The 11056-nt window shown below is 40.1% G+C and overlaps 1 protein-coding gene across 1 annotated transcript in view; it reads left to right on the top strand.

Annotated features, from left to right (window-relative positions):
• The first annotated feature begins 446 nt into the window (after window positions 1-446).
• Window positions 447-11056, top strand: part of sod1 (superoxide dismutase 1, soluble) — a 26744-nt gene continuing 16134 nt past the window's right edge. Inside the window, exon 1 of the mRNA XM_043700711.1 lies at window positions 447-597. Within this exon, the coding sequence (XP_043556646.1) occupies window positions 523-597 (75 nt within the window). The 5' untranslated portion in view covers window positions 447-522. The remainder of the gene's footprint in view (window positions 598-11056) is intronic.

The raw sequence follows: 11056 nt of genomic DNA on the forward strand, positions 1-11056 counted from the left end.
CAGTCAACATCAGGAGATGGAAAAGTCGACGTTTCGTGTGTAACCCAATGAGAGATGAAATGAGGGAAATGGGGAGGAAGGTTTTTGAGTGGAGTGTAACATAGGCATACTCGGTAGCCCGTTTTCTGTACCATAGTAGACAAACAGGAGGCTGGAAGAACACAGCAACCCAGGCAGCATCAGGAGGTGGAGAAGCACTCACTGATACTGCCGGGCTTGCTGTGTTCTTCCAGCCTCCTGCTTGTCTACTTTGGATTCCAGCTTCCGTAGGTTTTCGTTTTGTCCCTAACCAAGTTTTCTGTACCGTGGCTGTGCAGTATCTGCAATACGAAACACAAAGTCAACGCTTCAGGTCCATCTCCCACCCCTTTCAGCCTGAGAGGTTGGCCGCTGACTGCGCAAGCGCGCCAGCTGGGCGGGAACGGGGCGGGGCCTGCGCAGGCGCTGTGCCCTCAGGGACTCGGCGTCGGTCTATATCCAGTGTGCGGGCAGTTGGTGTCGTCTCTGTGGTGAAAGTCCATCATGTCCGTTATGAAAGCGATTTGCGTGTTGAAGGGAGCCGGCGAGGTGACTGGCACCGTCTCTTTCGAGCAAAATGTGAGTTACCCGGAGCCTGTTCGGCAGTGGGTTCGTTTTCCCCGGCGCTGGGGACTCGGTGGCGGCGCGGGTTCTGTCGTGGAGAGCGCCCGTCCTTCCAGGGCCTTTATCCCCCTCCCCACCCACCGTGTCCCCTCACCCCCTGTGTCCTCCCCATCAGCTGCAGAGCTGGACCAGGGCCCCCGCTGTGTTCCTACTGGGCAGAGCTGCTGCAGAGAACAGATGCAGATCGTCCCTGTCTTATAGCGGCCTGTGTTTCGTTTCAAAAGTGCACGTCTCAGTCATCCTGTGCGATTGAGAACTGCTCTTTCCGCCCTACCCCTGCCATTGCTGTGTTTCTTTTTTGCTGTGTCATGGTTGCACCGCTACTTTGCCGCAGCTTGCAGCGAATTAACGTGGCCAATCCGGTAAGAATGTTTGTTATGGGAAGATAGTGCAAAGCGCTGCGGAACAGGTGAAGCGAGAGCAACTTTCTATCGTCAGTGGTTGTGTTGTAGAACCTGTGAGCTTTCGCGGGGTCGCTGATTTGGAGAGTTCATCCGGAATACCTTTGGACTCTGTTTGTATGCATGCATGCCAATTTGTGAACCTAACAACAGCTGGTGGTGATGTTTTCTTTTGAAGGACTGCTTACTTGTCAGAGCTTGGCACAAGTGTTTTAATTCATTATGTTGGAAATGCGCAAGTACATGAGTTTGGCGCGTTTTTAAGATAGATATGCATGTATGGATACCGTCGCCTCCAACTTGCCTTCTAAGGCATATCCATCCTGACCAAAGTCTCGTTACTTGCTGCGTTAACGAGTGATGGTTGTAGCAATGTAGAACACTGCTTTTTAATTTAAAAATTAGGGGAATAACATTAAATTAGAAACTCCAGTTGCACTCGAAGTTAAAGCAGGAAGTGTTATTCTAGAGATTTGAGCGCATAACAGAAGTGCTGTTTTGCAGATTGCTGAGGCCTTATCTGTCGTTCCTAACTTGCGGTGGGGGGGAAGGGGGGGAAAGCAAGTTCTCCCTGTTTCCTGGCCAATATTTGTCGTTCAGCCAACGCCTGAAACGGTATCTTTTAGTGTTTGTGTGAGCTTGAGCTTGTTTACTGTGCTGCATTTCATAAGATTGAAAGTGCACATATTTGTTTTTCAAGTGGTCAAAGCACAGTATGAGGGCTTGTTTATAGGGTGGAAGAATTGTAACCTCCCTCTGGAAAACTAAAAGCTGGTTTACCTCTTATTTTCTGTTTTTTTTTTGTAATTCTTTTCTGTAACTCTTGGTGAATGTAAACTTGGACTGAAGCCTGCACCCTGACCAGTTTTTCTTTAATTTGAAAAATTGTAGCTGTAAATACAGCTATTTCTTGCATATGCAATTGAAACTATTTTTGAGAAATTAAGTACAAACTAAAGTTATTTTAATCAATTTTTTTAAAGTGGTTGAGGTGTAAGTAGATTTCATGCATACTTTGACTAGTCAATAGTCTTGGAAATTATACCATGGCAAATTATTCCTGTAAACTTGCAAGAAACAAGCAGCTGTTAAGATGTGCTGTTGCACTGCGGCTGCAGACTTCTGGAATCCCAAGGTGAGATTATTTGCCGCATGCTTGCCCCTCCATATTTAAATCCTGATTTTACTCCAGTGTTAGCATAGCATAAGGAAAAGGAGCTGGAGTAGACCATGTGGCCTTTTCAATCTGCTGTGCTATTCATCAAAACTTTATTGCTCAACTCTATCTCCTTGCATTATCCGCATTCAAATGCTGCATGTGCAGAAACGTCTGTTTTCATCTGCATTGAATACACTCATCAAGTGAGCATCCGTGGCCCTTTAGTAGAAAATTCTAAAGAATTGTGATGTTTGGGTTATGAATTTTCTCCTTTAATTAACAAGCCTAAATGGCCATTCACTTATTAGTGAATGTGACCTTGTGTTCTAGAATCCTCAAGGAGAAAGTGAGGTCTGCAGATGCTGGAGATCAGAGCTGAAAATGTGTTGCTGGAAAAGCGCAGCAGGTCAGGCAGCATCCAAGGAACTGGAGAATCGATGTTTCGGGCATAAGCCCTTCTTCAGGAATGAAGAATGGCTTATGCCCGAAACATTCTTCATTCCTGAAGAAGGGCTTATGCCCGAAACATCGATTCTCCTGTTCCTTGGATGCTGCCTGACCTGCTGCGCTTTTCCAGCAATACATTTTCAGTTCTAGAATCCTCAGCCAGGGAAAGCATCTTCCCAGCATTTACTATACTGAACCCCTTGAGAATGATTTGTTATGGGCCTAATTTACCACAATTCTCATTGAGCAGATCAACGTACTGAATTTCTGTCCGGTCTCTTGGCCAAGTATGTTATTCCTTTGTAAGGTGAACAAAACAGCACAGACCGCTAGACATGCCAATGCTCTATGTTCTAAAATCTCTATCTTCACTTGTATCACGTATCACCTTTCCTCTGCAATACAAGGTCCTAATTGGAGGTGATGGGAATCATTCATGATGACTCCATATTGAAGAAGTCTGTCCAAATACATTGACTATTGGATAACATTCAAGCTGGCAAAAAAATGTAAGCACTGACTGGCACCAATAGGAGGATCTAGCTATTGACCCATGACTGTGGCATTGCCATTGCTAAATTTCCCACTATCAACGTGCTACAGTCTACCATTGACCAAAATTGAACTGGATCAGCTAGGAGCTCTGATAGCATAGTGGTAGTGTCCCTGAGTTCAAGCCCCACATGTCGTCATGTATTATCAATCTTCAAGCTCCTTCAACCTAACTCCACTTTTTGTCCATTTCATTCTTGAATTCTCCAATCTTCAGAGTCTTGAAATAATCATTGCATTGTCAAATGCTTCTGAGAATCTGATACTCTATATCCACTGCTCCATTTTAATAGTAGCACTCCCAAAAATATCTTTACTAATTTGTCCCTTTATGAAGTCTGCTTATGCTGCTTCTTTATGCAATCTCGAAGGATCCTGTTGCTATTTGCTGAACTGGCTGAGGCATGATGACCCTATGGTTGAACCATCATCAGGCATCTCTAATGAGAGAGCAGCCATTTGTTCTTGGACTGCAGTGACTTAGCTTTGGATGTTAGCTTTTTACTCAAACTTGTGTTTCCTAGTATGCAACTTCCAGTTTTGTTTTCTAATAAAAGCAAAATACTATGCATGTTGGAAACCAGAAGCAAACAGAAAAGGCCAGAGGAACTCAACATGAGAGGGAAATGAAATTGACATTTCAAGTCTGATGTCACTGCTTTAGCAACTATTGTGTGAGGAAGAGTCGTATTGAACTTGCAACATTTACCTCTGCTTATCTCTGCAGATGTCAGACCTGCTGAGTTTGTCCAGCACTTTATTATTGTAGTTGGTTCTCTTCCTTTCTGAAATTGTTGACAACTTGAAGCCGTACATTCTAATTTCAGTGGATTAATTCACTACTACTGTTTTGACATTATGAAATGCTTAAAATTGATCTTTAGATGCAATAGACATGCCTGAGATTAGCTAGCTTTTTTTGAGAAAAGCTGCAACTTCAAGAGCTGTTTCACAAAATTGTGGTTTAATTTTTGTACTAGATAACCAAGGAGGGGTGTAAACAATGTTTTGATTTGTTCCAATGGTATTCAGTCCAGCTCTGCATCTATTTGGTTTCAAATAGTTGTTGTTCGTTTTCCAAAAGGTACTGACCAGCTCTAATTCAATGGAAAATGAGAATCTGTAAGTTGGCATGTATGGATATGAACTGAATTCGAAATAAAAATAAAGTTATTGTTCAGGTTATTTTAACAACTAATACAAATACTAAAAGCTTCCACTTTATTGTCTCTCTTCCAGCACATTAACACTGTAACCACAGATTTCTTACTAGTTGGCAAATGTACCTCATTCTCTAGTGTAGTGTACTGGTTTTTATTTTCCCTTTCTTTTCTTTAAAGAGTAAGGTATAGTTTGATACTTCATCACTTCATGATTTAACTATAAGTATAACCTTTAAAATTGACAGGTCAGGAAGGAGCGAAACTGGAGTGTCTGTCCTTGTAAACGACAGTTAGTGGTAAGGCCACATGTTGGCAGTGAAGCTATTTACATAGAAAAACTTTAGGTTAGAAATATGATCGATTTATTTCATAAGACTAAAAGTACTGCTTAAGCAACAAAAGAGGATGTTTGGATTGTGAATAGTGTAAGTTCCATGGCACTACATACTGAGTGAAGAACTCTATCTTAAACATTGGATGTTTGGAGCTGGACATACAGGTATCGTGAGTCTCATTTTTAATTATCCATAGAATCTTTGGTTTTGTAATTACAGCTGCTAAAATTAACAAGTTGGAAAGCAGATATAAACTTTAAGCGCAAGGTTTATTGTGTAATTTGCAGACTAGATTATGCTAACACTGAAGAAGTAATTACAATTAGGCTGAACATTAGTTGGTATTCTAATTAAGTGTTTGTGCAAAGAAATTTGCAAATGGTTATTTCACGTGGGTTCAGTTTTCATTTGGGCTGAGATTACTGAAGATCCCACCTTCTCAACACTGAGGCATGTTAACCCTTGGTTAAAGTACCACCAATGGTGTGAGCCTGTGGTCTGCTCGGACTATGGTGAATTTAATTTTTTTTATTGGTAATGTTAAATTAAGGTAACAGCTTGCAAACTTAAGTAACATTTTGTAAATTATATATTGCCAATAGTCATTTTTACTGTTACAATAAATCTTTTAGATGGGTTATTTTAGTTTGCTTGTAGATTTGCTCATCAGTGGCGCACTTTCGTTATGTTCTTTGCAGGGAGAAGTAACATGCCTGTTTTAACGTGACGAAACAGGTAACAGATATTCTCTGGCTCATTCTTGGGGACATGCCTTGGCAAATCATTCTATCTGCTCTGATGATTAAATTTGTTTGGATAACAATTGTCAGATTCAGTCAATCAGTGCATTGTCATATACAGGTTGTAGGCAGTGGTACTAAACTATTTGTACTCCGAACCATGGACAGAAATGTTTGACGATACACCAAGATTGAGATTTAAAATTAAAGAATTGAACCCCAAAAATGTCCAGGGTGTAGTCAGTCAATGCAGCAGGTGTAACTTAAAGGCCATTACCTAATCTGTCCAAAATTGATGATTTGAAACTGCACATGAAATGGAAGATTCTGAGAAAGGAAATGGAGATCGGGATCAAAGAGGGCATTGTAATGGTTCCCAATAAGTGCAACTGCGCTGAAAAAATATTTCAATTGTGAAATTGGCTAAAATGAACCTAAGAGAAACTCAGGATTGCAGATGCAAGAGGCAGTCAAAAAATGTGGCATTGGAAAAGGCCCAGTAGGTCAGGCATCATCCAAAGAGCAGGAGAGCAGACGTTTCTGGCATAAGCCCATCAGCAATGTGGAGGGGAAGGAGCTTCAGATAAATAGTAGAGTGGGGCTGTGGGGAAGATAGTTGGGATTGCAGTAGGTGATTTTTAATAGGTTGATGGGGAGGGTGGAGCAGATAGATGTAGTGTGAGGGTGAGTGGAAGTGGTTGGCCACGGTGTTGGATCTGAGTCTTAAGGATTGGTGTCAAGTTAAGAAAATTGACTTCATCCAGTTCTAGCTTCAGAAATGATGATAAAACTTTATTTTACCAGAAATGTAAGTATTTTAGCTAGGATTGATCCCTTTATTATTAGTATGTGAGTAATAACCTATTTAACAGTTTTAGTGGATGTCAGTGATAAGTGCAGATGAAACTTAATAAGGAGACTGAAATCTCTTATTTGGAAAAACAGATTGAGATTGTGATATTAAAGTAATGCAGTATAACACTTTTTTTTAATTTCTTTAATGGAGAGGTTATTGACACCAGCTTTAGAAATTTTGACGGCAAAGGTATTTTAAAAACTACATGGGCTATCTGTCTGATCTAGCTAAAAAATGAAAAGATGCAAGAGTAAAATGAGGGATGCAATCTTTGTTTCAAAAATGTGATAGATGTCAGCTTTATAAGAAATATCAGAAGGCACTTGTCTCGCCCCAGCAAGCACCACTAGGTAGTGATTGAATGAAAAGTTTAAAACTTTGCAGATTTGGCAACAACTTTTTCTGTTGAGAATAATACATCAGTCAATGAAAAGGTGGGTTTCTGGCAAAACTTCATTAATAATGGGGTTGAAATTGCAAAAAGTTGAATTTTGAGGTGTGCAAATCATGCAATAGCATCAGAAAACACAGCATGATCTATCGATGGGAGAAGGATATAGTCCATATTGGTTTTTAGTAGAAATCCAAAAGTTCCATCAGTATTAAGTGATCACTTCTCAGCTTGGGACAAGACTATAGTTACCTTTACCTTTTGAGCATTTTTTAAAATGCATTATGTTGGAAGAAAGACTTAAATTTCAAAGTCCAAGTTTTGGAACTGATGCTTAAACTTATCATGTGACAGCCTTGAGAGCCAGTTTTCATTTGGTAAATGTGGTTTTTTACACAAAAAGGAAGGGCTGAAAGTAGAGAGCTCTAAAAAGTTTTCTGGTAAAGAGTGCAAAATTAAACCATATAGAGAACCAGACTCTTCAAAAAGCATCTTCAACACAGCTTGGTGTATGGATTACACATTCGCAGATTGTAAAGGAGTTATAGAAAGTTACAAAGAACCAGTACTTCAGAGCTGTGCAGCACACACTTGTATGTTGAAATTGACTGTTGGTCTGATTAATCACTTTTTATTTATGATCAAAATGAAGTGATCTGTACCCACTTTTGTTAGCTTTTATTTTTGAACTATTTACCAGCAGATGCTATTCAATAGAGAAGTGTAGCTATTATGAAAGTGTGGAAAACCATTGCAAAATAGAACATATTGACGATACAGGATGAGAGGCAAGCAGTTGCACCAATGGGTTGGCAACATTAAGTACAAAAAAGGGGAAGACTGATTATGTTCAGACAATTGCTTTGGGAGCAAAAATGTTCTTCAAAAGTGATTATTTAATGGAAATCTGTTAGTGGAAGATCAATTTGCAGCAGACTAGAAAAAAAACTTGAAGGCAAGGATTTACAGCTTAACAAGGCCAAGAACTACAGTACAGATGAGAGGTGCTATCAGAATCTGAAACCCATACAACAAGAACTCTTGGTGGCTACTAGCAAAATAAACATGTTAGTGAAAGCTTTCAAAGAACAAGAATCACTAAGTTGGGGAAACTTGGGAATTTATACACAGGTGCTAGCTGGGAGGTAGCCAGCCTTATCATCTGGTTATGCAGGCAAAATGCATCTCCTGATGGGACTTGCATGGCTAAAGGCAGGCTGAAGACATATGGTTTTGAGGACCAACTGAGTGATAAAGATAGGAATAGGTTCACCAGTGGCAAGAAAAGCAATGTTAAATCATTTTTTAAAATTGGTAGCAATAAAAATGTGAACGCAGACCAGTTGACTTTTAAAACTGTTTCTGAAGTGAGATTAGTGCAAAAGGGGCATCAAATACAGTGGGAACACCCTCACAGTAAATTAATGATCTAAATGATGCAACTTTGATATTTCTCCAAATAGTTTTTCTAAATAAAATTAGGCTTTTGAATTGGGCAGTTGAAAGCAGATTTTTCAATCTTTTATTGGTAGCATAGGGCAGTTTTCAGGTATCGTTGCGCATAGTTTTTTCCTTTTGGGTGCTGCAATGAATTTGAGAGCAGTCAAAAATACACTTAAAGCAATATTCAGTATTGGAAATTGGACTCTTGGAGCTTTGCTAAGTATGTTCTGCCTGATTTCCAATTCGGTGTTGCTTTGCTTTGCTTCAGCATTCTTATTTGAAACATATTTGCTGTTTGTCAGTCGGGCCTCTCAATTATGCACAACTTGAAAATGGAAGTGGAGGAATTGAGGTCTAATTGGACAGTTGAATTATCTGACCCCGCAAACAAGGCTAGGTGCCAGTTTATGGAGTTAGAATCTTATGACTGTGAAGTCTTATAGTGCGGATGATATTTGAACAATTTTATTTTTAAAAAATGATTTTTTAAAAATATATTGCTAAGGTTGGAAGATGCCAGGAATGTAAAAATTTTGTAGTGATGCTTATGCAAATCTGGTAGATTTTCAATTTCAGGAGAGTTCATAATTGTTTTCTTTTTTCTGTAGAGGTAGGTAAATGTTGTACTTTCTGATCAGAATAGTTTAAAAGTATCTTGCCAGTGGAGCTACTCACCCTTGTTCAGTTTGTGGCATTTTCTTGTCACAACTGGAAGAAATTCTAAAAAGGATTGAGGACAGAGCAGTGGATGTGACATGTATGGACATCAGTAAGGTGTCTGTCAGGTTCCTCATGGTCAACTGGTTAGCAAGGTTAGAACTTATGGAATACAGGGAGAACTAGCCACTGGGATACCGAACTGGCTTGAAGATAGACGTAGGGTAGTTGCTTTTCAGACTGGAGGCCTGTGACCAGTGGAGTGCCACAAGGATCAATGCTAGGTCCACTGCTAGATTTGGATGTGAGCATAGATATAGTTATAAGTTTGCAATGACACCAAAATTAGGTTTTAGGTGACAGCGAAGCAGGTTACCGCAGCACGCTGGGATCTTGATCAGATGGGCTAATGGGCTGAGTGGCAGATAGGGTTTAATTTAGATAAATGTGAGTGCTGTATTTTGTAAGGCAAATCAGAAGGAATTACACACTTAATGGTAAAGTTCTGGGGAGTGTTGCTAAACAAAAGCCTTGGAGTACAGGTTCCTAGTTTGTTGAAAGTGGAGTCTCTGGTAGACAGGATAGTGAAGAAGGCATTTGGTATGTTTTCCTTCATTGGTCAGAGTATTGAGTGTAGGAGTTGGGAGGTCATATTGCACAAAATATTGGTTAGGCCATTTTTGGAATAGTGTACACAATTCTGGTCTCCTTCCTATCAGAAGGATGTTGTGAAACTTGAAAGGGTTGAGAAAAGATTTGCAAGGATGTTGCCAGGGTTGGTGGATTTGAACTATAGGGATAAGCTGAATAAGCTGGGGCTGTTTTCCCTGGCATGTCAGAGGCTGAGGGGTGACCTTACAGAGGCTTATAAAATCATGAGGTGCGTGGATAGGGTAAAAAGGAAAGTCTTTTCCCTGGGGTGGCAGAGTCCAAAACTAGAGGGCATAGGGGCAATTTTTTCAGACCAAGGTGGTAAGTGTATGCAATGAGCTGCCAGAGGAAGTGGTGGAGCTGGTACAATTAAAGCATTTAAAAGGCATCTGGAGGAATATATGAATTAGGAAGGATTTGGAGGGATATGGGCCAAGTGCCTGCAAATGGGATGAGATTATGTTAGGATATCTGGTCAGCATGGACACGTTGGACCGAAGGGTCCGTATCTGTGATGTACACCTTTGAACCTGTGACCCGTTGCGTGCGTGCTGATAAATCCATCTGGGATAATATGCATTCAACCTTGCATAGATGAGAAAAGATTATGGATCAATTTTCATGACATTTAAAGTGGATAATGGACTAATCTCAAAACTGAAATTGGTGGATAGCTGCACCCTGGTAGCTGATGGTTTCCAAAAGAAAGCAGCAGGCTGTAAGAAACATATACTAGAAAAGATGTTAGGGACATGTGACAGGACAGTTTATTTGAGAGGTGTTCTGTCTTGTGCATCCTGAAGTGAGATGGCACAGTGGTACTGCGTCTCTGTTTCAGACAGGCAGTCAGTAAATTGATTGGAGTTTTCCTTGAAGTAAAAGATGAGTGTGTGGGGTCAGGCTTTCCGAACCAACGACCTTCGGGTTTGGCTTGGTTTGATTTTGAGTTAGAGGTCTGCTGGATGCTGAGCAAAAAGCTTGAGTTCTCTGGAGAGCAGTCTGAGACAGTGAGGCTTTCTCTTAAAAATAGTTTGTTCTGGACGATAGAGACACAGCATGTGAGAATCATTAGGTGTTTTGCTGAATTGAATTTTTGCCAAAGGGTGTGTTCATGGGACACCGCCTAAATATGGGATGGGTGATTAGTGATTGAATAATACACATCTTCAGTCTTTCAGCAGTTAGTTCTGTCAAATTTTTTTTACTTGAATTTTTGTAAGAAAGTGTATTTTTGTTTAAAGCCTTGTGGTGGATCAAGCAAATGACATCCTGAACACAGCCCCTTATATTTTGAGTATAAAACTTGAGTTCTACGTTATCTCCTCAGTACATTTTGGAAAGTTGAAGGAATGTGGTTCTGATCTGGTCCATAATAAATGCTATATATGTTTCTTCAAAATAAAGAAGCATTAGTTTTTTTGCATTTTCCTTGTTTTTCTTTAATTGTGTAAAATTCTGGTTAAACTTACTGTGATCTCAACCAAAAATATCAGGCAAGCGAAATACTTATTTTTGCACTGCAATAGTTACTAATTTAGCTAGTTGCACAAATTAGACTTCATTTTGAAGATGTGATCACTGTGTGTGAGAAGATTTGTAGCTCGGGTGCTTGTTGTTGT

The sequence above is a fragment of the Chiloscyllium plagiosum genome, chromosome 12 (genome assembly GCF_004010195.1).
Source record: "Chiloscyllium plagiosum isolate BGI_BamShark_2017 chromosome 12, ASM401019v2, whole genome shotgun sequence".
Lineage (NCBI taxonomy): Eukaryota > Metazoa > Chordata > Chondrichthyes > Orectolobiformes > Hemiscylliidae > Chiloscyllium > Chiloscyllium plagiosum.